Here is a 27248-nt window from a genome sequence, read left to right as displayed (position 1 = left end):
AAAATCAATGGGGAGTCCTCCAAACGTTGCCATATTTGATTTGTAGAAAGCTCCTTTGTGAATTCCACGTGTAGTAATAATAATGTAAGTTGTTTTAAATGCAAAATGGTTATATTTAAAAAAAAAAAATCAGTCAATACATTTATATCGGTAGTCTGGTGTTATAAGTGATTTTCCTCAGGTGCACTGTGCTTGGGCCAGACTGTTTGTAATGCAGTCTACTAGTTACCACAGACATGCGCTAGCCTAGCACTAGCCTAGCACTAGCCTAGCACTAGCCTAGCACTAGCCTAGCACTAGCCTAGCACTAGCCTAGCACTAGCCTAGCACTAGCCTAGCACTAGCCTAGCACTAGCCTAGCACCATTAAACCCTTCAAGTATAAGGACTGTATGAATTAAAAAAAAAAATATCTCCAGAAATCATCAACACTCTGGATAACTAGGAAATGAAGCCCAATGTCAAAAATCCTGAAATCCTTTAAACCCTGTAGCCAATTCAATATTTTCCTTGGTCATTATAACTACATATTTCATCCTATACAAGTGTCTTGGGTTAAAACAAAAAAAAGCATTTTTTTTTTTCTTAAAACAAAAATGTATGATTGCCTTCCAATATAGTTCAAGAGTGTTGCAGAAGTGGTGCACATGTGTGTAGTGAAGTGCCGTTGAAAGGCGGGTAATTGCATGTTGATCTTTACAACAGGTCTATGCGGCTTCGTACGCTGAAGTACAATTAAACCTTAATGCCGGACACTTAGGCTCATCACAAATCCAATACCGATCAGCAGTGTCCTTGGCACTAAAATGGCTACCTGTTTAGATATCGATTAACCGATGTCTTGGCAATGAAAGCATGGTGCTAGGTGTTATTTGACATATTGATTAATTTAGAACAAAAGATACCATTTTCCAATCAACTGAATCAGTCGAATAGGTATGAGAAAACTGGCTATGGCAAGAGTTAAAAAGTATATTGCAGCCGCTATAGATTGTTTTATTAGCTACAGATGACCGTTTATTGTCCAATTCTGGTGCGCACAGATACCTTATGATGGCATGCCGCTTCGTCGATTACCAGTGACTAGTTTCATTGGTAATCATGCAATTGTGAGCGCTCCACAACCTCAGGCAAAACATAGGCTACATTAAAAATTCCCAATTCTGCAAAAGGAATGAAACATGTTGATTTTTACGTCAAACTCATTCATTGTTTTTGTTTGTTTACAGCAATTGATGAGGGAGCGGCAGCAGATGGCCAGTCGTCCATTTGCCTCGGTGGCTGTTGCACTGGACGCACGAGGAGAGCAGACGGAGCTCCTGCAGCCTGTGCTTGATGTAAGAATTGATTTACTATTTAAAGCTACAAAAAGCGAAAGTAATCTCACGTTATGCACACTCGGGCATTGGCAGTCGCAGGTGAAGAAAATATTTCTGGTAATAAAAGTCCTGGCTTTCCGTACATCTGCGAACAATATGATGTACTGCAGAATCTAGAGTTCCACCAGGCTTTCTCTCAGCTTCATTTCTTATTTCGAATATGCCAGATAGGCAGAGAATCATAGCCCTTTATTACTGCATTATAGAATATTGTTGATGACGTGAAAAGTAGCGCAAATACCACAAATATAGCATGATTCAAATGTACATTCCCCTCACATGATGTCCACTCCCACATCAATAAGAACTCCACCAGGCCTCATCTCAACCCCGCAGCTTTAGATACACTGTCTATTGCAATCAGGGCTGTACACCCGCTGATGTGGACCAATCGATGTCAACAAACATCTTTTTTTTTGTGAGAAATGAAGTTTCTCTGAGATGTTTATGGATTTCTTGAAAACTGCATTATTTGACAGGCGAGGATGACTGCTAGAAAATAAAAGAACACTCAATTGAGGGTTTGGAGGTATAGACATCAAATATTATTTTCTTTTTTTTGTGTGTCTTTTAGCTTGTGTTGTTGAAAGTCTAATCGGTGCAGACGATAATCCACTAACGAACAAAGTAGTCTTAGGAAATTATAATGCTATACAAATACAATGTAATAAAATGGTACAAATCCAGTTAACCAGTTCTCACTTGCTTCTGGCTACGCTGCATTAAAATGTGGCATGACCATTTTAAAGCCTCATCACCAGGTATGACCAACCTCAGGAGCCTGATGAGTCAAATTTGATTAGTCTCTTGCTTTCAATGTTGATGAATATTTCAGGCACAATCTGCAAACATTCAGAATATACCGTATTTTTCGGAGTATAAGTCGCTCCGGAGTATAGGTCGCACCAGCCAAAAAATGCATTATGAAGAAGAAAAAAACATATAAGTCACACTGGAGTATAAGTCGCACCATTGGCAACTACCTGGGCATGGAGGCATAACTGCACTGGTGACAAGCCTCTCCGGCAGGACTTTATTCAAGCACCCATTTGTTTCACTCGTTCCTCTAGCTGTGACCATCTAGCTTCTAGCCCACAGTTATCTTTTTTGTTTTCTTCATTGCAGTAAGTGTAACTTTTCGCCAGTCCCTCACAAGTTTCTCGCTTATTCCAAACTTTCTTTCTGCTGCTTGATTACCGTTTTTTCAATCCATAAGTCGCACCTGAGTATAAGTCGCACCCCCAGTCAAACTATGAAAAAAAGAGTGACTTATAGTCTTGAAAATACGGTAGTTCATTTTTCATTTTTCTCTAATGTAATGAAATAGTACTTTGGCTGCTAAATGTCCAAGGTGTACTCCGCCTCAGTCCTATAGTCACTTGAGTATCCTCTTAGCATAAGCTGCTCTAACTTACGAGGTCAAATTGTTTACAGATTCCTGTTATATGCCCTCGACATGAAATGCTTGCTCTCTTCAGATCTTCACCTTTGCTTTGTTTTCCCTAAATGCCCCTTTAAGAAGTCTCTAAACTGGCGCACAGACCAACAAACAAACTCCTTCTGCCACTCGTGTTAAGAGCACAGCACAGGGAAAAGAGCGGCGCTTCCTTAAATCGACATCCGAGGACCAACAATGTTCCTTCAGCCATGGCCCAGCTCAGTGTCACCTGCAGCTGAGAGGGATAAAATCACTGTGGCAGCCCGCAAAAAGCCTCTACATTAGCTATTACTGCGCCGCCGAGTGCTACTCACGATGCATTATGGTGTTGTGAAGGGCAATGTAAAGAGCAAAGGAGGACGGAAAAAAAACAATGCTTTCTTTACTCGTGCCGGGGGTCGTTTTGTGCTGCATTTACCCAAGCATTTAAATACAGTCCGCGACTGAGTAATGCCGCTAACCACTACTTTTATTGCGACAGCTTTGATTAAAGTGGTCTGATGATTAGATGCTGTAGAAATGTCACAGGGACGGGGAAGTGTCTGCTCTGAAGTAGGGCTTTCTATATAGTGTTCACTTCTTCTTTATAAATCAACTCCCTTCCCTTATGGGTAAATGTGTTTCAGAAAGCGCTTTAGATAATGATAATGTTTTTCTTTTTTGCTGTCCTTCTCAAGATGAAGGTTGAACCTGAGCACAACTGTTCTTTAAAACTCCAAGATCGCCACACCAATGAACAAATTCAAATTCCACTATCAGATGAAAAGGCTGATTTTTCTGTAGGCATGTTTTTAATGCAAAGAATCATTTGTCACGTGTGACAATAGTTTTAATAGTGCAACTTGAATTAACAAGGCTAAAACATTAAATATAGATGTCTGCCTAATTTTAATGCTAGCTCCTTTGCATTTGGTGGCATCCAAAATTAGATTAAGTGTTTCATCGTCCTATCTTTTTAGAATATTCATGAAATCACTATTTTGTGATAATGCATTCAGAAGAGTCAATGAATAAAAACCTGGGAAGCACCATTATCAGGTCTGTGAAGATATGAATAGTAATGACTACAAAGATAGAAGAACAACATTTTAGATGTTCTTTCAGAATGATGTTGTCTTGTGTGACGATTTTACATGACGAGCTGTTCAGCATCATCAATTGTAGGACATGACGCCGAGACACACTCTCATCTTCTTTTTTTTAGTGGTCTCCAATTTGCAGATCTTTAAATAATAGGAGACAGGGAAGCGACGTAGACTCCTCTGATGAGATGTCAATGAATGGCTAAAATATGAAGTATTCAACATTCAACAATTTCTGTCTTAAACTCAAGATTCAGATCACAGTGCACATTTTAAACAAATCAAACATCACAGATTGAGAGAATTTTGAAATATTAACTCATACGCTAACACACAAACCTGTTTTAAAGATCTAAACTACAAGGTTAGCAGTTTTATACTAAGTAAGACAACTTGGAACCTTTAGGTTAAAGGTGCAGTGTGCATTATTCTGGAATCTGTCGTCTGCACGGTCTGGGAATCAATCTGGGACCTTCTTGCAGGGAAGGGATTGGGAACGCCTTTAGTCTTAAGTTCAGACATTATTTTTGCCTTAAAGGAACAGGCCACCGTTTTTCCATACTGAGATATGTTCTTACCTGAGCTGGTCTTTGTGTGTGCTAAATGCTAGCAACACCTTTGGTCATCTTTAAGTGATGGCAGCCTTTGTAATTTGCAAATTGCGACCACATGAACTGCGATTATCATACATCTCTGTGATTAATTGTGCGACCCTGCTCGTAAGCTTCTATTCCTGGCTCAGTCGTCACTCTTTCCTCTGCCGACACCTTCATTTACCCCGCGCTGTACTGTACTGTCAACGCGAATGACACAGCTTCAGTTATAGCCCTCTGTCACTGAGTCTTCACAAGCCTCCAGCTGGACCGATGGGGTGGGGTGGGGGGTGTCATGGCATCAGTGACTGTTTTCTCTCTATCTTTGGCCCTCTTGAAGCCCCCTATGGGACGGACACTGCCTTTTTTTTTACTGACCACAATGTCAACAGCTGCTTAACAACTGCGCCAATCTGGCATCTAAACGCTACAGGCCCGGGTGTCACAGATGTCTCCACTCACTTTGAATGGCGCTCAGCATATGGGCAGGGAGAATGATCGATGACACCTGCCACTGGGCGAAAGAGAGCGGACGTGCCGTGTTTTGGTGTATGCGCAGAAAATAGAAATATGTGCCGTGCGCTGAAGTGCGGAGCTGACCTGTGTCCTTGATGTAAAGTTAGTCATAAGATGATCTATTGTGTAATTTAATTTTTAGGCCATTGCTGGGTATAAAAAGCATATTGATTTCAAGTGGAGTATTCTGTTCTCATAATGTGGTTAAGATTCAGTCAATAGGCTTTGGCGTGAGGTGAGTTATCCTCAGGCAGGCTTACTCAATATCTCAGAATCCTTTAATTCGCAATAAAATGGAAATTGACATTTTGATGCTCCCAAATGACACAACACTTGCTACCTGGATTTAGCAATACTATGTGCTTAAAGAATGAGCAGCTGACGACCTGAACCTCCTGAATGACCAGGTTGTTCCGTCAGTGAATTTCTTCTTTCCTGATGAGACAGGCTTTTTCTAAGATGACAATGTCAGAATGAATCAGGCTCACATTGTGAAAGAGTGCTTCAGGGAGCATGAGACGTCACATTCACACATGGATGGGCCTCCACAAAGTCCAGATCTGAACCCCATTGGGAATCTATGGCAGGGTGTCGAACTCGTTTTGGGGGCCCAAAGCCGCCCTGGTGCAGATTGACCATTTACCACATGGCTATAATATGCTGTTTACATCCTTTTTTATTATTTAAGTTGCCCCCTAGTGGCTGGAGTGAGCATTCTGGTTATTTCTTTAAAAAAATCATAACTCGGCACAGGAATGGGCTAGAGACTTACTCGTAAATTCATGCTCTACAAAGGCCCACATTAAATCATCTTGCGGGCCTCACATGTGATCTATAGGATGTGCTGGAGAAGGCTTTGCGCAGTGGTTACGCTCTCCCATCATCAATACAAGATCTTGGGAGAAAAATGAACGCAACCCTGGATCTTTTGACATTGCAGAAGCTTTTTGAAACTATGACACAGGAAATGTGTGCTGTATTCAAATGTAAAAGTTCTCCAAGGAAATATTAGAGTGTGTGAACTTTTTATTTTTGGTGGTGACTTTTTGGGAGGTGGCAGTGTATCTGTACAGGCTCTCCTTGTACACATTCTACTATGCTTGTGATCCTTGTGTTAATCAGTTAATATTACTGTCTTATTTCAAATGTGACTGCTCCTGGACATGTTTGAAATTAGCTATAATCTGAATCTTGATTTTTAGCAAAATCATAATTACATATTTTTCTCAAATAGTTCTGCCCCAGTCCCGCTGTCCAACATGTACCTTTCCTTAAGCCCATACTTGTTGAGATTGTGCCTCTTTACTTTAAATCCTGTCTGAACTCCGTTTATATATTGCGCATTACTAGAGTTAACAAACTCCTCAAACCCTCTACAGCCATTTATTCACTCCACACTCCGTTGTTCTTTTCATTACAGGTAAGAGCTGTTATAAATTTGCATCTGTGATTGGATCAATAAAAAGCTAATCGAGTCCCAGACATTTCTGCTTTTGGCTGGCTGTACAGGCTAGAAATATCAGGCCATATCTCCTTGTGTTGATACCTATTACTTGTTGCTTGTTGTTACTGATTTCTATTTGGAATTTCACTAGCCACACAGTGCCCAAAAGAGCCCACTCACATCAGACAAGTTATTATTCCTCAATTTCTTTCCCCTCTTCTTGCAAAAACCATGCTGCGAGAGCGACGTTTGACGTTCATTATCAGGATGACATGTTTTTCACGCTTGAGACAAGCGCTTTTTGGCCATTAACTCGGAGGGTAGGTCATCGCCTCGGCCCGTGGACAGTCTGACAGCAGCACAAGTGGTGTTGTTGTGTGACCAATCAAAGCTTTTGTCTCAGAGGGAGGCCGCCCCGTCTGTATCAGTCACAAAACAACCATCAAGACTCATCAGCGAAGATTGCCTCACTTTGAGTAATTAAGAGAGTTTACTTTGGTGGATGATTTTGTTTTGATGCGAGACACTTAACTTCCATTGTTTTCGTCTTGCCAGGGCGTGCCCAAGCCAGTCGCAGTAGAGCCGTGTTCGGGAGGAAAAGCTGCTGTGCTGACCGTCTTGATGCGACTGCCCTCTGGATCCACGGCGTTACCACCGCCGGGACAATCAGGTAACTATAGTGATCGAATTAAAATAAGCTATAGCAGCCATTTCCACACCAGACCGTTTAACTGCAAAACTTTCCAATGATGGATGCCTCCTGCTGAAACAGACAATACCAAAGCACTCAATTTGCCCTTTTTTCATTTTCCTGAAAGCTGACGAGCTCAACTTAATGTGTCTATTTGTGTAACTGCATTCTTTCTCTCCTCTAGGCATCATCGTGGCCAGTGCACTGATCGACGTCTCCCAGCAGAAGCCGTCAGATTTCAAGGACAAGTCTATGGCTTTGAAAAACCGCAAGGCCCTCGCTCCAACGCATCAAGGCACCTGCGTCTGAGTCCCAGAGCGAACGGATGCTGTTTAATGCCCCCGTGTTAGGTCCTGTCGGGGACTACCTGGACGCCTTTTTTCTATAGACATGTACAATATTTTCATTTGGCTGCTAACACTCAACCAAAACCTTTTCCACGGGCGCACTGTTGCATACACTACATTTCCTGCTTTCATAAACTGAAGATCAACAACAGAGGTATTCAAATTCTGCAACTTTTACAACGATTCCACCCTGCCTTCCGTCGCGGGGGGCAGCCATCTTGGGAAATCTTCACACCTGCATGTGGGGGAACTTGATCTTGCACCAACTTATGCCTTGTCTACGCTTAGAAAGGCTATTTTTGAAAGCATCACTTTTGTTGAAGACATGTAGGACACACAAAACTGCACTTTGATGAACGAATCACACACGTTTTTCTGTTGATTTTTGTAGTTTCGTGCAATTGCAGAGGTTCAGCTTAATGTCAGTCTTTTTTTGTTGTTGTTTTTTTCTCCGTGTCTTGATATTTGTTACACTTCTGAAAATACCAATCAGTGTCGACATAGCATAGCGGTAAGAATAAACATTTTATGCCATATCATTATCGCAGCATGAAGGGAAAGCAAATTTTGTCAATCGAGACTGAAATTCCCAGTGCTTGAAATGCCCCATGTTATTCAAATGTAGACATTTTGTAGGTTTTGCCCTCCCTTTGCCTGCCATTAAGTGGTTTTCTATGGTGCTAAAGCATTGATTTTATATCGCTGTTCGGACATTTTGCCTTTTGAAGGGGGTATAATAACATTAGGCTTGCAGCACCTTTTGTTTATAGATCTGTCCCACTTTACAGCACAGTAACAACATGGTCACAGGACGATAACTCTATGGATAATGGAGGATACTGCAGTTCAAGGCCCTGTTTTTATATTGTTACCAAGAAAAGCACTAGCCATATTTCCAGGCAATTAACATTCTTTATACTCCATTAGTGTTACGATTATTCATGGAATCCATTTTGTGTGTGTCCTTATTCCATGTAAATACCATCACTACCATGTTATTACACAATTGGGTGCCCCCCGCTAGTACTATGTTATTACTGTACTGTAACGTCAACGTGCTGCCAATTCGACCAAGCCTTTAGCGTTTGTATCATGCACCCCAGCGGAAGTCTGTATTTTTCTTTTGGAAGACACGGACGAGGTGGAGACCAGATCAAAAATGAAATCAATTCTGTTAGCAGAACTGGAAAGAAAAGAGTTGATCCCCGGTTTATTCCTATTGTAATATGTATTTTGAAGACCTAATGGAACAATGTAGTCGGGGGAAGTCGTCGTCACGCTCCGAATGCCGTTTACTGGTTTGTTTTGTACTTTTTTTTTTTTTTTTTTTTAGTCCTTTGAAAACTTTAACTGTGGAGATCCCTGTTTATAACGCCATGGATTCTCCTCTTGGACTCTGAAATCTAATGGAAGGAAAGGGGGTGGACTTCTTTTTTTTTTGTTTTTTTTTGTGGACCGCCCCGATGCTGTACAGTGTCTTGTTGAACAAAAATGTGAGTCTTTTGTCACTCGGATCTCTTGAGATATTACGTGTTTGTCAAGTTTTTATGACAAATTGGTGAGAGATGATTGATTTTAGGCCTTGTCACTTGTTACTATTATCTATATAAAAAAAAGTCTTTTGCTACACTTGTGAAAAGAAGCATTTTGTGTTAATATTTTGTTTTGATATTTAATGGATTCCTGTGTAATTCACTTGCCGTCAGATCATTTTACTGTTTTACATACTTTTGAATTGTGCATCTTTATGGGCATTGTCTTTTCTGTTGTTGCGAAGTGGTCATAGGAGGATATTATGCCAGCTAATGTGTTTTTATTTTATCTCTGTGGTGTAATCCTATTTGAAGTGTTATTACACAGGAATCAGGAGCTCACTGTAACATGAAAAAAAGATGCATATCGATAATCCTTGTGTATTTTATGGGCGACATGCCGGAAAATAAAAACAGGTCTCAAAATACATAGTCGTGGAGCTGTCTACCTTTGTCTTAAGTTACATTTACTTGGGCTATTGTATTTGTTGTTGTAATCATACCCATATTACAATACTTTTATGGCACTGTGCCTATTGATGAGACCACAAGGCTCCACTGCTTTCACTGTCTAAATTGGTCTAGATTTTGGCTAGAATAGGAAAGCAGAGCAGTGCAAGCCTACATCTGATCTGTAAAATATTTTCAAAACGGTTTTGTTTCTCATCTGGGGTTTGATTTTGGTAAAGTAATGTAATTCTTACAGTAATATTGAATTTAAACACTAATAATGAAGCCGTACACTATGATTTGCTTTTGTCATTGTGTGGACAAAATCATATCATACTAGTCTGAATAATAACCCTGATCCCTGAGTTCATCCAACACTGATTATAAAAATGAAAATCACCGTTATGTTACATCAACCTCCCTCTGTGAACTGCGTTTGTGGTTTCTGTGTTCCATATTGTTTTACTGGATACTTTTGTATTTATTTTTTTTTACTGCAGAGAGTCCATACTGGTCCTGAAGAAAGCAGCTTTAAAAAAAAAAAAAAACAGCTAATGAGCTAAACCCATTTGAGATCTACACATTTCTTCTGAGACACTGAAGAGGCACCAATAACCCCCCACACCTGCAGCACAGTGGAGGCGGCACAAGAGGAGCCACAGGAAACGAGGAGCAAACGAGGAGGTATCCGGGCAGGACTCGCAGCTAAGCCACACATGCCTTGTATTGTTCTGGCTACTGAACGTTCACTGGAGAATAAAACAGATTAACTGCTAAGCTCTTCCCAGAAGATGGTGAAAGACTTGTGGAGCAGCGGGAGCTGAGCAGGAAGAAGGAGGTGGAGGAGCTGACCAGTGCAGGACACCACGCTCTGAAACGGGGGCAAACCCAGGAGGCACTGCAACGTATCAGAGGATCAGAGGAGACGGAAGGGAGCAGCCAGGTTTCCTCCAGGTGCTACGGTTTCCTCTACCTCCAAGAACATGCTGGTCAGGTTGGCCCACAGTGGCAGCACGGCTCAGTCGCAGCGGCTCAGGACTAACACCTGAACGCTTACAATGACAAATAAAGCACTTACTTCCTTATAGTGTTCCATATCCCATCCTTAAAAGTTGGCATTTATTTATTTTTGATATACATGGACAGCACAAGATAATATGGTTAAAACAGTCCATCCAGGCTCCTCCCTGGTGCCGTAAGTAAGAGTTTAAAGCATTGAAGTATTTAGTATTTTCTATCTTGTAAAGTATGCGTGTGATGGTCAGTTGTTGGCACATGTTGTGGATTAGCCTCCGTTTAGATTAGGAATGGGATTTTTTAACTATTTGTTGCACACAAAAGTTGGTATTTGTTTTAACTAGATGCACTACCTTTTTGTCTGTTTTGACTCGAAATGATTTAACAAGAAACGTTCAATTGAGATCAAAAATCTCTTTTTCATGTGACACACATTTACAACATACACAATCAACCATACAAAAATGACATAGAAATCATGAAAAACCGTTGTGAGGAAGGCTGTAGTCCAAACATGGCCTCACCAAACAATTCGCTTTCACTGTGATTGAAGTTTCGGGCAACCTCGTAATTTTGTCAGGATAAAAGTTCAGTCAAAACCAAGTTGAGTCATTTAACTTTTTAGGAGGTGATAATTTGGAATCTCGTGTACCCATTTCATAACTTTTGATGATAGAGCGCTGTCTGCACTGGACACAAGTGTGACTCACGAGTGTCAACGCTTATGCCATCAACTCTAAACGTCCAGTCTGAGTCACTGGTTTGCAGCGCCTCAATAGCCCGGGCACAACTTTATCAAACATTCACACAAACAAATCTAACCTACGAGCAACACTTCTACAGTATTGACTCATCTTTCTTGTCCTCTCAAAGTCATCACTGACAATTTGAGTCACGGACCGTGGGCTGATGTCAGAGCTAATTGTGCAGGTTAAATACAGTATATAAAAAGCAGTAGGTTAATGCCTTAATACTATATAAAAGCACTGGCAGCAAAGGCAATGCAGAGTTTGTGGAATAAGGGCAAACGCATCCTCAGAGTCATCACTAATACATTATCTTTAGGGAGTGCCTCTGGGTATACTACGAGCGCGCCATATCACGATAAAAGCTGCACTTTCTTCCACACAGCTTTTTAAGAATCTTAAGCTCCACCTCACACCCCACTGTAGTGCCATTCGAGGCAACATTAGTCGGCTTTAATGTACCTAATCATTTGGATGAAAGCCACTTGTACCTTTATAAGTTTGTAATATATATTTAGGATATTTTTTAGTGTACGCTCAGAGTACATGAGTAGTTCTTAAGTATTATAAAATGCCCCACTTACTCTGAAATTGATATTGAAAAGTTTTCAAGTGTTCAATTGTAAACTTTGAAGAAGCTGGTTGGCGGTTGCGTAAGGTACAGTATGTTCCACGGATTAAGAAACAGCTCAGGGACTTTTGCTAAAAAATAAAACATCCTAGCGATCTAAAGCAACGCCACAAAGTATGTTGCATAAAAGAAGTCAGATTTGCTTTCTATGAGTTAGTTTCAACAAAATATGAAGTTCATTGTGAGATAACGCCAAAAAACTTCTGTAAATGCATCCATTCAGTCAATATCCAGCTTCACACAGCTTTTCCATTTGAGGCTAGTAGATATGAATGTAAAACAATATAATTTGTGTCATTCAATGCAATATAGAATCCAATCAATAAAATAGCTTCGAGTAATTTCAGAACCCTGCTATAGCCTTCTTTAAGTCGCCCCTTTTGTGAGAATAGAAGTGAATGACAGAGTTTGCTTTACCTGCGCCTTATAACATGGACATGTCATGATTTTTTGGGAGATTTTCAGAGTGGCAAAACCTGATTTAGTTTCACTTGATTGCACTCAGTGTTCCTTGACCCTCTTTTCATGAAAGTTGAATCAAGTCGCTGGCACAGAGAGATCTTCCTGACCTGATCTATGCCCTGTGTCACTTAGTCCATTACACAGATTTGGATGACATCTTCACAAGTGACAGCGCCGCCATTGGCAATTTGGTAATGCTTTTACCTGACACACAAAGTGTTTTGGTAGTTCAGAGTGGCATCTCCTTGGAATAGGTGGAGAGAGAAGTCCAAGAAATCTACCAATAATTATCAGTGCCACATTTGCCGTGATATTACAGCAACAATCATGCTCCGGTACAATATCTAGAAGTGCTATCACTGTCCCACAAACGACTGCTGCCATCTTTAAAGTATTCTCGCTACTTTAAATCTATAGGTTGTCAAGCTAACTATAACAAACTGTCTGATTACATACAATTGTGCTGTCCTCCAGGTCTTGTAATTGAAAACATTGCCAAGATCTACTCGATACAAATGAAACAAGGAAAGCAGGAGAATCAGGGAGGATCTAGAGACAGTGATTATTAATGCATGACTCGGTTCCACACTGTAGACCGGTCCTATCACGTCCCACATGAGAAACCCGAGCCCCTTTCACTTCGACCGGGAACATCCTTGTTTTATTTTAGATCACATAGAATTAATTTTACTATAATCTCAAGACAATAGTATTTCTGAGAGACGGACTACAAGAGTCAGCAATTTTGCAGGGTATATCATTACCACCACATTGCTTACACTTTTGGCCTTTTAGTTTACAATAGATATACATAATGTTCCAGCTGCTGTTCGTAGCTTTTCATCAAAATGTCAGAGCGACTCATATACCTCCCTTTTTCAGAGATCTAAATATTTGTAGGGTATGAGGGTTTATTAATCAATTAATTTGTATATTAATTAATTAATAGGTTGTAGATTAGCCTTAAAATTTAACGGGGCACCAGTTCTAAAAGCGAACAAAATAAAGTAAGAATAGGAGGCTAAACTACAGATTTATCTGAAGGAAATGAGGTCTTGGACGTACACATGGACCCTTATTCTGGAATAATAAACATAGACATTACCAAAGCAAACTGTGGTTTATGGAGGTTTAATGATCAAAATCAATTAACAGACGGCATTAAATATTAAAGTGCAAACAGAATAACCTAGAAGGCTAACAGGATGAATAATCAGATAAAATGTTCTAAAATTGTATCTGAGAGTCAGTAAGGTGGTTAGAGGTTATGTGAGTCTTATTGAGCTAGGTCTATGAGCTTACGACCGTGAGAGAAAGGCTTTCCACTCCAACTGTGGTCCGGCGTTCCAACGTCCGACGGCCTGTGGTGGTGGTTTCTCTCGGATGGCTATCTCAGCTGATGCAGGCGCGGCCCTGTCTGCAGCTCCTCTGGCCTTGGGCGCCAAGCAAGACTCAAAATCGCTGAAAGCTCAGCGATCAAAAATGTTGTTGTCTTGTAGGAAAAATGCAAATGTTCTTAAAAGAAGTAACAGATAGTTACAAATCACGTCAAACGACGGGCTCAAACTTAAAGTTCTTGTGGTCCATCTGAGACAAAGGAGAGGTCAGAGTTCAGCGGGGGATGTCATCCTGCCGTCTCTCCTTCTCCAACCCTCTCAGAAGCGCGTTTTTTAAAGAAGAGCAAGGGTAAGGGGCGTTTCTGGCTATTTCTCCTTCCTTTATACCAAGGGGGCGGCCCCTTTTTCTCCGTGGATTCGACCAATCGACATTCAGTCCGTAACTCGATATGACGATCCCAAGTGGGAATGTCTTTGGGAGAGAATTCAAGAAATACATTTCTATTGCGATAAACACATTAACAACTTCACAACTTTCCAAACAACATTTCGACAGTATGTTTGTACATTGCGTCTTTGTTGACCTGGGGAAGAATTCATCATTAGAACAGATTGGTTGAGTTCATTCTCACTGTCCATGAATTAAAGAATTGGCTTATTACTCAAATCGGATGTTTGAGATTCAGTCTTTAGTCCAATTCGAAGGTCAATAAAGAGTTCTCGTCTGGTTGTGAAGTCTAAAGGAAAGATCGTCACAGTCTTTTTCTTGTCCCGAACTGTGTTCAATCTGGTAGGCCATTCACAAGAGTGAAGACGCGTCTTGAAGTGGGGGGTTTGGTTATCTCTGGAATGTGGTAACCACGGTGAAGAGGGCAATAGGTCACCCACATGCTACAGTCCCCCCTTCGTGGCAGGCTCCACCCTACGGCGGAGGTTGGCACGCCATTGCCGTGATGTGATGGGATGGCCGTTGACTGAAGACGATGCCCGATGTCCATTGACACAGAGTTGGCTCAGGAGTTTGCTAACCGTGTGGCAATATTAGGCTAAATGTGTGTAGCAATAGGCTAGTCTATTTACAGACTAGGTTTAGCCTTACGTGTTTGTTGCTGTGGCTACAATGTTAGCTAGAAGCTACATGTGTTGCATTGTGTGCAACTATGCACGACTTAAGTCCTAAGGGTTCAGGTTTGACACCTAAATTTGGAAAAGCGGTAGAAGCGCTAAATTTACTGAGGCGGTCCATTGGAAAACAAAGTCTCTAGAGTTGCTGATATCTAAGGCTGCGAGTTCACCAAGATTTTCTTTACAACAAAAGATTTTGCACCATGGATTGAAGAGTCTTAAGCAATACTTGAGCATTGACAACGGACTGCTGATTGAATGGTATTCTGTTGTTCAGAGTTTAACTGCAATCAAACTGAAAACAAAGCCTCAATAGTTATGACAGCATGCATAGAGGATAGCAGAGGTTAGTAAAAAGTTTAAAGTAGCTCCCCCCTTTGGTTAGAGAAGGAATTGCTATTGAAAAACTTTAGTGATTGCTATTGACACTGAATAGACTGGCTAGTGTCTATTTACAAACAGGAGCTGTGTTTCCTGTTTATTTACAAGTGTGCATCTGGAGCACCAAGTTCATCTGTCCAGTGGACTAGATGTTTTGTTTCAGAGCTTGGAGGCAGTTGCGATAACTTACCTTGTTCCCTGATAACTTACCATGCCATACTGGTTTGGTAATGGCAGGTGTTAAGTGTCTCTGCTTTTGGAGATCGTTCTGTTTATCTCCAAACATTTGGTTTGTGGGCTTTACCCATTTCTTCAGACCTGATGTCTGACATTGGCTGCAGGTTGACCTGTTAATCGTGCCTTTATCATATGCATTTGTACATGCATGTGGGCAGCAGGATTCCTTTTGCCTTATTTCTCGCACTGTCTGAGTGCCTTTGTGGGCCGACAGAGAGGATTTATGTGCTTGAGCCAGCGCTACCCCCCTGTGGTTCGGGTGCACCATGAGCATAAGAGAAGTGAGTGTGTCCGGGCCAGGCTGGACCCGTTGGCGGGACCAAAGGCCGAAAACATGAGGTAAGGATCGTTCACAAGCAGCGTCTGTGTTAGGGACGACATTGGAGAAAGCATCAGACCGAGGTGAGGCAAGGTCTGATAAGAATGAGCAGGGAAGCTCAGAAAGGGTGGAGGAGGGGGTTGAGGTGGCCAATGAGGCAGATAGGGTGGGAAGGGTGGGAAAAGGCTGAACAGAACCTGGCCGGGTGAGCTGGGGTTCTAGGCTAGCCTTTACAGCGTTGTCATCAATGACTGCCTGCTTGAATAAGATCTTCAATGAACTTTGAAGTTCATTGTTTTGTCGGGGGTCACAAAGGTGACCTTGAGTCTTCTCTGGGTGCATTTGTGGGCAGTTCAGCTCAGGTAGAGCTGTGTCCCTGCACAAGAAGTTGGTTTGGGGTCTCCAGAGGCTGTTCTGAGACTGAGTTGGGTCAGAACCTGACTTCTTGTGTTTGTAGTCCTTATGTTTTGGGACAGGTGTATGTGTTAGAGTGGCACACTGAAATATCTCACCATAGTTTCCTGGATGTGAGAAAGGCCAAGGTTTCAGCACCTGTGCATAGAGTATTGATTCTTTGAAATCAATAAGAGGCTCAAATCGATTGAGGAGATCCTTTCCGATAAGGAGAGGCATCATATCAAGTGGAGACACAAAGAATGGATGGACCACTGTCATCGGTCCAATTGTCAAGCGAATGTACGCCATTTCTGTGAATGCAGTTTGAATGTCTGCATATGGCTGAATTTCAAGGAAGCAAGAGTGAAGATTTATTTTTCTTCTTTTATGTTGTAGTGCTTCCTGAATTTCACTAAAAAGAGAGGTTGACATTATGCTGACGTCAGCACCTGTGTCAAGGATTGCTTCCTCTTGGAGAGCATTCTCAATAGTGGTTGGCATGTAAAATTTTCCAGCCAAACCTTTTTCAGTGAGATTACACAGAAAACGTTTGAAAGGTTGTTTAATTGACATTTTATCACAGCTCTGATGGATTAAAGAGGCTAATGAGGATAGCTCAGCTTTACCATCATTGTCTGGAGTCTGTTCAATAAAAGTGTCATTTTCATCACTGAAGTGAGTCAGATCAGCTGAGCTGTCAAGTTCACTGACTTGGTTTTGACAGCCATGATTCTGATTTCTTTCAGGTTCTCCTGACGAGAAGAATTGAGAATTTTTGTGTATTCGGAGATGCTTTGTGCTATCCCGATTTTCTCTGTTCTTACTGTGATGAGTGTAATGACCCCCCTGTTGGAGATGCTGCTTTGTTTGGCACTGTTTGCCATAGGCGGGGTTTTGCCTACACTCAAGTTCAGGGCTGGAGAGCAGCGTTTGCTTATGCTTCTCATTTGTCTGTTGACATTGGGCCGGTTTTACTTCACTTTTGCGTTTCTCTGCTGGAGAAGAACGCATGTTTGAACTGCTTGACTTGCAGTTTTGAGTTCTTATCTGTTGTGAGTTCTTTAACTCGAGATTAAGAACTGGGGAAGGTTCTGGATGTTTTATCATCGATTGTTTGTGTTTCATGAAAGCACGCATCGCTAGTTCACGAAGCTGGTAGCTCGTTTGAGTGGCGGGATCTGCGGTGATGCCAAGGTGGTACTTTGTTGTGGGATGAAGATTTAGAACAAAAAGTGTTTTAAAGTGGAGATCTTCCTCCATCTCAAGTTCATTTGAACTAAAGTAGGCATCGCGCAGTCTGCAGTAATAAGCCTGTGGAGACTCTTGTCGAGTCTGCTTCACATTTAAGGCTGCAGTTAGGCCAGTAGTCAGGCAGTTTGAGAACTCTTTTGTGAGAGCTTGGCAAAGGCGACCATAGTCTGCCTTTGTGTGACGCGCCTGTCTATCAATGAAACTTCCCACATTTCTACTTGAAGTAAACCTGATTAGGTAAATTCTATCTTCTGCCGTAGAGTCTGGAAATCTACGCAGGTAAAAGTCAATGTCATTTAAGTAGGTGCTTGTGTCGTTAGCACCATCAGACTTGGGATCAAAGCGAATGACATGTTGTGCAATTCTGTCAAGATCTTTGATTGGAACACGATATCCACGCTCAAACTCACCAGTGGAGATCTTGACGGGATCGTTTGTTTCCTGTGAAGCATAACATTGATCAGGTGGCTCAGAGATGAGCCTGTCCAACCGCTGCAGGTGCGGTGGCTTGGGGTTCAATGTTAAAGCAGGTGGAGGAGGAAAGTCCCTTAAGAACTTATTTGTTTCCTCCTGAAGTGTTCCCAGGGGATACACTTGAGATCTCACTCCTTGTTCAGGAGGATCTTCTTGCTCTCTTTTAAAGCTCTTTTCTTCCTCACTGATCGTGCGCTGTAGCGTCGTGTGATCTATTTTAATCTGAGCTGCTGTAAGCTGGCTCTGAATGTGAGTTAGTTTTGTTTTGTCCTTTTCTTGGTTTTCTTGGAGAATCAAAATTTCCGATTTTAAATCTCTTACCTCTAGGGTGGCTTTATTGAGAAGGCACTCAGACCTGTTAAGGTTTTGAGTCGTCCTGTCTAGCTCAGCATGGGCTGTCACTAGCTCCTCTTCTCGTTCCGAGAGGGTTCTGCTAGTTTTGTCAAGTTCTGAATCTGCAAATTTCAGTTCTTGCTCTTGCTCGAAGAGTTTTTGTCCAACCTCTTGTTGTTGGTTTTCTAGATGTTTAGGTTCCTTGTCACTCATAAGCTTTGCATTCTCTTCTTGGAGAGAGGCATTTTGTGATGTAAGTTCATCATTTTGTCTCCTTGTGTCAGTTAATGCTTCTTGTGTTTGTTTAAGTTGTAAATGCATTGCAACTGCCATTTTAGCTAACAATGTCAGATTCTCCTCTTGTTTTCCTGTAAGTGATGTTATACTTACTAAAGATGTAATTATGGATTCAAGTTCAGAGGGATCTGTTCCCTGCATTTTGTCTACACAGTCAAGGACGTCTCCCTGGCCTGGTCTGTAGACAGCGGCTAGGTTTCCTGGAGGCATGTTGCTTTATCAAAACTCAGACAACTTTAAAGTCTGACTTGACCTTCTGTGGGTCACAATGAAACAAACCAGTTTTAATTGTGCTTAACTAAAACCAGGGTTGATAGATGGAATGAAGCAAGACATGAAAGGGGAATGGGACAAAATGAATGAGAAGAAAGGACATGGACATTTTGGAGAGAGATTATTGAATTAAAATCAAATTAATTAATTAAATTCAATATCAAAATTTGACTTAACTGATAGGTGACTGTCCAGCAGTCAGTCAGTTAAAAATGATTTCAAGAGGTGGATGAAAATTCACTAAGTTTTACTTAGAGAGGGTAAATATGAATTGAGCCCTTTAGCTTAAAAATTGTAAAATTTTATGCGTTGCAATTTGAAATTGCAATTTAAATTGCAAGGCTGAGCATTGGTCTAGATAAAGGCAAATAAGAGCTTGTAGTGTGGCCACAAAACAAGTCATTAAGTTAGACCCAATCAGAGAAGACCAGTTAAAGCCGAAGACAAGTGTTAGTCTTGAGAAGGAAGAACAGTACAGTAACTGTTAAAGATGGAAAAGGACAATGTTTTGGCTTTATTTCCAATAAAACAACAGTAAACTAAGGTACAACTGAATGTGTTTATAGTTTAAGTTTTATTGTCTAAGTTACTCAAGTAAAGCTTACTTACTTGGAAGAGAGCGTTGTGATCAAAGCTCACTTAAAATCACTTCTGCCTCTGTCTCCTCCTTCACGGTAGGGGGCAGAGATAGTGGCACAGCCTTCGGTAGGCGGGCTCTAAGGAAGTGATGTCATTAAGACCGGCCCACTCTGGGGGATGATTGACTCATTCTGGCGCCAAGGGCCAGGGGTGAAATATCTCCTTGACCAGAGCTGTAAGGAGGGGGGTCTTAGGGGTGTTATCTGAGCTCCTGCAGGAGGGGAGGACAGTTTAACACCAATGCAGTTTTAAAGTTACAATTTCTGGAAAACTCGCAGACAAATTATATTACTTACTGCAAAATACAGGTAATTTTTAATACTGGAAAATTCGCAGCTATTAAAATTTGATTACCTTAAGGCCTTTGAGAATTGTGCTTTTGATAGCACAAAGAGAACATGCATGTTTAAAAATCACATTTAAAGTAATGTGCTGCGACCTGTAAACGGTAGCATTGAGAGAGAGTTGCGCAGAGAGTTTTGTTTTCAATGGACACCTTTAAAATGCATTTTTCTTTCTTTTTCAACAACTTTTTGATAAGATTGAACCTCAAAGTTTGCTTTGGAATGATCAGTGATCATTAATAACAGATAGAGTTTATGACGGCTCACACGGGGGCGCCAAATAGATGTAGGGTATGAGGGTTTATTAATCAATTAATTTGTATATTAATTAATTAATAGGTTGTAGATTAGCCTTAAAATTTAACGGGGCACCAGTTCTAAAAGCGAACAAAATAAAGTAAGAATAGGAGGCTAAACTACAGATTTATCTGAAGGAAATGAGGTCTTGGACGTACACATGGACCCTTATTCTGGAATAATAAACATAGACATTACCAAAGCAAACTGTGGTTTATGGAGGTTTAATGATCAAAATCAATTAACAGACGGCATTAAATATTAAAGTGCAAACAGAATAACCTAGAAGGCTAACAGGATGAATAATCAGATAAAATGTTCTAAAATTGTATCTGAGAGTCAGTAAGGTGGTTAGAGGTTATGTGAGTCTTATTGAGCTAGGTCTATGAGCTTACGACCGTGAGAGAAAGGCTTTCCACTCCAACTGTGGTCCGGCGTTCCAACGTCCGACGGCCTGTGGTGGTGGTTTCTCTCGGATGGCTATCTCAGCTGATGCAGGCGCGGCCCTGTCTGCAGCTCCTCTGGCCTTGGGCGCCAAGCAAGACTCAAAATCGCTGAAAGCTCAGCGATCAAAAATGTTGTTGTCTTGTAGGAAAAATGCAAATGTTCTTAAAAGAAGTAACAGATAGTTACAAATCACGTCAAACGACGGGCTCAAACTTAAAGTTCTTGTGGTCCATCTGAGACAAAGGAGAGGTCAGAGTTCAGCGGGGGATGTCATCCTGCCGTCTCTCCTTCTCCAACCCTCTCAGAAGCGCGTTTTTTAAAGAAGAGCAAGGGTAAGGGGCGTTTCTGGCTATTTCTCCTTCCTTTATACCAAGGGGGCGGCCCCTTTTTCTCCGTGGATTCGACCAATCGACATTCAGTCCGTAACTCGATATGACGATCCCAAGTGGGAATGTCTTTGGGAGAGAATTCAAGAAATACATTTCTATTGCGATAAACACATTAACAACTTCACAACTTTCCAAACAACATTTCGACAGTATGTTTGTACATTGCGTCTTTGTTGACCTGGGGAAGAATTCATCATTAGAACAGATTGGTTGAGTTCATTCTCACTGTCCATGAATTAAAGAATTGGCTTATTACTCAAATCGGATGTTTGAGATTCAGTCTTTAGTCCAATTCGAAGGTCAATAAAGAGTTCTCGTCTGGTTGTGAAGTCTAAAGGAAAGATCGTCACAGTCTTTTTCTTGTCCCGAACTGTGTTCAATCTGGTAGGCCATTCACAAGAGTGAAGACGCGTCTTGAAGTGGGGGTTTTGGTTATCTCTGGAATGCGGTAACCACGGTGAAGAGGGCAATAGGTCACCCACATGCTACATATTATAGGTTGTATTGGTACCTTTGGTGCCTCTCTCCTAAATATATATATTTCAGATTCAGAAAACTTTATTTATCCACAAGGGGTTTAACATTTGTAATGAAAGTCCTAAACACAGTAGAGGCGTCACAAGAGTGAAATATATAAAGTGATTAAAACAGTCCAGTCCAGGCTCCTCCCTGGTACCGTAAGTAAGAGTTTAAAGCATTGAAGTATTTGGTATTTTCTATCTTGTAAAGTATGCGTGTGATGGTCAGTTGTTGGCACATGTAGTGGATTAGCCTCCATCAAGATTAGGAATGGGATTTTTTAACTATTTGTTGCACACAAAAGTTGGTATTTGTTTTAACTAGATGCACTACCTTTTTGTCTGTTTTGACTAGAAACGATTTAACAAGAAACGGTCAATTAAGATCGATAATCTCTTTTTCATGTGACACACATTTACAACATACACAATCAACCATACAAAAATGACATAGAAATCATGAAAAACCGTTGTGAGGAAGGCTGTAGTCCAAACATGGCCTCACCAAACAATTCGCTTTCACTGTGATTGAAGTTTCGGGCAACCTCGTAATTTTGTCAGGATAAAAGTTCAGTCAAAACCAAGTTGAGTCATTAAACCTTTTGGAGGTGATAATTTGGAATCTCGTGTACCCATTTCATAACTTTTGATGATAGAGCGCTGTCTGCACACACAATAGTATTTCTGAGAGAGGAACTACAAGAGTCAGCAATTTTGCAGGGTATATCATTACCACCACAGGAGCTACAGGAAACAAAAAAGGGACGAACGAGGAGGTATCCGGGCGAGACTCACAGCTATGCCACACATGCCTTCTATCCCGACTATTTTTCTGGCTAATGGATATTCACTTGAGAATAAAGAGGATTAACTGCTAAGCTCTTTCCTGAAGATGTTGAAAGACTGTTGTGGAACGGAGGAAGAGGAAGGAGGAGGTGGAGCTGACCAGTGCAGGACACCACGCTCTGAAACAGGGATAAACCTGCTGCACCATTTCAGGTTCAGAGGAGACTGAAGGCAGCCAGCCAGGTTTCTTCCGGGTGCTCCGGTTTCCCCAACCTCCAATAACATGCTGGTCATGTTGGCCCACAATGGCAGCGTGGCTCGGCTCAGTCGCAGCGGCTCAGGACTAACACTTGAACTCTATACTCTAAAGCACTTACTTTACTTACTTAAACTCCCACCACTCTAATTTTTTGCTACCTGATTTACTAGATTAAGAGTAGATTTCTCCTGATCTACAAAAGAAGTTTATCCAAATAAATAACATTTGAAATAATCCTAAAATTTCATCCCACGACATGTTTTGTGCTGCTTGTTTACAACAGAGCTTGTGACGACTGACCTTATGTCTGAAAAACATCAAAGTGTGGGGGATTTTTGACCAACCTGGCGCCCGCTTCAAGGTGTAACTGACAGCTATTTTTCACCATGACAGTTCATTGAGCCGGGTCAGTGCTAAGTGCTGGAGAGGGATGCGCTGAAAATATTCAAAGTGACTTGGCTGACAACTGTCCTTTAAACTGCCACCGCTACGGCCACAAATGGCACGACTACAATCTATCATTTTGGGAGACTCGCTAAACATTCAGTATGGTATGTGTGTAATTTAAAAGTCCATATTGTTTTTGTCTTCCAAAACGCGCGTCTCCGAGAGCGACCAGTAAACAGTGGTTAATCTGTCACTTTGGCCAATGTTACATAAAAATGGGGTGTGTCAAAAAACAATCTGCCAATTTTTTCAACTTCTGGGTGCTATACTTTCCTTTTAAAAGTCTGGAAGGATCTGAAAGAGGCCGAGACAGATTTCCACAAAGAAATGTTAGTGTAATTATAATGCATTTATTCATCGCAGACAAACGCGACCTTGAACCGTCATCAAATAGAGACCATGTAACCGTCATCTGTACTCTGCAGTTTAAAGCAGAACTAAGTAACTTATGCCCCTAGAGGCCATAAGTGCCACTGCAGGTGTCGCAACATGTTCGATGTTTTTACTCATTAATTGTCTGTGAGAGTAAATACTACGCTGACAGAAAAGACAAGGGGAGAGAGGGATATTGCACATTGTGCCACAACTCAATGACACAATGGAGACAATGTTTTCACTCAAACTTGGCTGTAAACCAGTTCCTCCAGGATTTTGCGATATTGCGATCGCAACTATTAACGCAACATCAGGCAAACCCCGCAAAATCAGTGCGGAGTTGCAACTATTCCAATACTCCGCAATTTCCTTCACAACTTTTCCTCAACTCCGCAACTAAAGTGAGTTTCTGATCAGTTAAATAGGCCTATATTTTCGTGTTTACGGCCAGCATAACTGCCTCAGACTGAAGGACTTTCACATCTGCTCCACCTCCTCAGTGGTGTTCGTGTGAGCTGGTGCTTTTACTGTGTGAGCTTTAGGAGTCACAGTGCTGTTGAACCGGAGCCGAAACTTTGTCGACATTTGTCCTTTGGTCTGTTCTCCTCGGATTCTCATTCATGGCTCTATCCAATCAGATTTGTGTGGAGTCAGACCTGCACTCACAGAAACAGGCTTGTGCCTGTTAGCCCCGCCCACTTTCTGTAGCTGAGTGGAGGAGACGAGAGGGGAGGGGCGCACATGGTTCTGTTTTTTTATTTTGTATTATTACAATTATCTAAAATAACACATATTTTAAGTATTTTATTATTCTCCAGAGTCTCTTTGGTTTAAACTAACGTAAAATGCAAAGAAAAGTTATTTTTTTGTGTAAATATATTGTTTTAAGCAGAAAAATACAACTGTTGGAAAAATGGCTCACGGAATCATGCGCTTTACCCCGCAACAATCACAAAAAATGCCTGAGAAATCCTGTAGGGACTGGTAAACACTGCTAAAGCAGTTAGCTTTGCCCGTTAACCAGTTAGCTTTTTCTTTGTGATTCTATAAGTGTGTATTGCGCCAAGCAAGGAAAGTTACAAGTGCGGTTTTCTGGCCAGAGACACCAGGGGGAGATAAAAAAAAATAAAAACAATCATCCCATTAACCCTTTGTATTACCCCCTCAGAGGGACTATGAAAAGTATTTATTAAGGTAAACAAGTTACTTAGTTCTGCTTTAAGTGTTGGATGTTTCGCTCCTTATCGACGAAGCTTCATCAGCAACACTAATGATCTCTGGCAGCAGGTGGACTTCTAAAGACCAGAGGGACTTGTTCTCGGAGTTCTCGACCTATTCAGAAACAAACCTCTTTTTCTGAACAACCCCTATGCTCTAGAAACTTACCTGTCAAGCCTCTGCATCTTTTCAAGCAGCTGCGTCAAATAACTCAATATCCTGCACTTTCCCTCCAATGTTAAGTTAGAAGTCACTGAACTTTTACCTTATTACGCAATTTTCTGTTGAAAGCCTCTCAGCCTTCCTTCTTAGCGTCATGTGTGCCACCTCGAGCGCCATCATATAATAACCAGCCCTTCATCGCGCGCTGTTTTGAACAAACCTGTTTATTGTCACACATGAAAAGGGGCAGTTACCTTCGGTGCCTCTCTCCCTCGCCATCGACTCCCTATCAGTGGATTAATATCACGCTTGCTTTGCTATTCCTCATATCGTAATTGCATCTGAACTGCTGAGCGTATGCTTTGCACTGGCGCGGCTGCACTCGGCTGCGCCCATTGGCGACATTAAGCCTCGTGTAATGATGGACATCTGGTGCTCGTGATATGTATATGCTTTACGGGACACTGGGTTCTCTCCCTTCAATTTGCTCGAGAGGCTTAATTGAAACGTGATGCATGTTGAGAGGGTTCGCGGGGCTTTTGCACACACACGGTAAACAGCAAATTAACTGTTTATTATTAGATTATTTTTTTTTTTGCTTCATCATTCCCTTTTGTGTTTTAGCTAGTTGTAGCATATCCTAGCAACTCCTGGCCAAAGACCCTGTAGGTGAAGGTCCTCCACATGATGCTTTTCTGGCTGTATTATCATTCTGGAATCTGAGGACTGGACGGTCTGTGATCTTGGCCCATCTGCTGAGGGATCCTTCGGCCCTGGGTCTCTATAGCCTGTCCGTCCATGGGAGTGGATCTCTCCTTCTGTGGTTCTCCCCAAGGTTTCTCTTTTCTCCTGCCAGGTTTTTGAGTTTTTCCTTGCCGTGCTGGAGAGTCTAAGGACAGGGGACACCCATGCCGCTCGTCGCTACCTCCTATTGGACATTATATTTGCCATTATATTTACCTGAACTTTTAATTGTCATATTTATTGCTCTGTTTTATTGCCTTAATGTTTGGTGCAGCCCTGTGAGGCGACTTCTGTTGTGATATTGGGCAATACAAAACCATTAAACTTGAAACTTGAACTTATTACCATATTTTGAGGATATAACTATTGGGAAAGCTCAGTGAAATGTTGTTGGCCGGGCTGGAGTCAAACTCTTTGAGGCACCGATCACTTTGCCTATATGCACCTTTCTTAAAATCACATTTCCAGTATGACAGTGTGTGGGCACCAACACATTTCATCACTAACACGGAATAAACTTGTCACATATGTGTGCATGCTTGCTTGTGCGTTTGCTGCTCAGCCGATGCGAGCTTTTGCCTAGAGTCACTTTCACAGGCTCACATGTACTGCCAGGAAGCATTCAAAAAACGCACAGGTACGGCATCTCCAAGTAATCTGAGCTGATTTGTTGTTTTGGCAAGACTTCAGTGAGAAAACTGCTTAAGCCGACCCACAGCTGGCTCTGGACTCGGCGGCCCCCGTGGACGTTTTGCGGCATTTCGAAACGAACGGCGGTCAGTAATCTAAAGGTGAATTTGGGATCTCGTGTGGCCCGGTCATTACGGTGATGGACAACATCTGTATGACGCTGATTGGCCGGTGTCAGATGGAGCTCTCCGTGGTGCTGAAGGGTGGAGGCAAGTGCAGCAAGAAAGAAGGCACAAACATAAGCTTAAGCCCACTGTATCGGTAAAGCAGAAGAGGACAACCACTTTAATCCTCCACATTTTTGGTAGGTAGCACATGTCTATTGCCTGTTCTTTTTTTCATTACCCAACCATTACCCAGCCGACCTAACGAGAAGAACATTTCATTGGCCTGGCGCATCATAGCTTTGATTGAGCTTTCACGGCGCTATCAGCTGAGAACATTATTAAACCTTATCTGTCCTGCACTTGTCTCCTGAAGGCGAACTCTAAAAGCGCTGCTCTGTCCATTAGCGGAAAAGGTGAGGTCTGGAGTGGTTTGGATGAAAGGGCCCAAGTTCGAGTAATTGCATGTGAATTGCAGTAGATATTAGTAAAAAAAATAATAATAAAAAAAAACAGATTAATGAAATTCGTTTCATTTACCAATCGGGGAAGAATATTACTCCATCTTCAGCATTGTGAGTTGGAGTCCCAGGTATGATTATTTACTGTTTAACCTGTTATCTGCCTTAGGGTTAGGGTTTAAAGTTTGGGTTAGCAATTATTTACTGCATCCAAATCCCAAAGCGTATTGACTGAGAGAGCTTACTATAAGCCAGTGCTCTGCAGGTGAGTCTGATTGAATTCAGTTGCTCTAAAAGTCCAAATCTGCTATGGCACATGTAGAACCAAGAGTTTTGTATTCATCAGATCTGACTATTGGGTTATCTGATTTTTCCAGTTTTCTTCTTTTTTTGGCCACGTAAACGTAGCCACTGTGAATTCATATTACAAATCTGTACTTATATGTTTTTGTTATGCCTGAATGAAACTGTGTATATGTGTATTTTATTTAAATCACAAACTATACTGTGTAATTACAGTCAAATTATGAGTATTAAGATGTAAGGACAGTGTATTTAAAGGGGACTCACAACCTAAGAACATTGTAAGTCATAAGTACAGCATAAGCGCAGTGTCCT

At 41.5% G+C, this 27248-nt stretch overlaps 1 protein-coding gene across 1 annotated transcript in view; it reads left to right on the top strand.

Annotated features, from left to right (window-relative positions):
• atrnl1b (attractin-like 1b) overlaps positions 1-9444 on the top strand; it is a 63507-nt gene extending 54063 nt beyond the window's left edge. Inside the window, exons 27-29 of the mRNA XM_079577581.1 lie at positions 1229-1336; positions 7007-7121; positions 7327-9444. Coding sequence (XP_079433707.1) covers positions 1229-1336; positions 7007-7121; positions 7327-7451 — 348 coding nt within the window. The 3' untranslated portion in view covers positions 7452-9444. The remainder of the gene's footprint in view (positions 1-1228; positions 1337-7006; positions 7122-7326) is intronic.
• Positions 9445-27248: the final 17804 nt, after the last annotated feature.

The sequence above is a fragment of the Gobius niger genome, assembly GCF_951799975.1.
Source record: "Gobius niger genome assembly, chromosome: 19".
Classification (NCBI taxonomy): Eukaryota; Metazoa; Chordata; class Actinopteri; order Gobiiformes; family Gobiidae; genus Gobius; species Gobius niger.
This window is presented reverse-complemented; position numbering and strand designations above follow the sequence as displayed.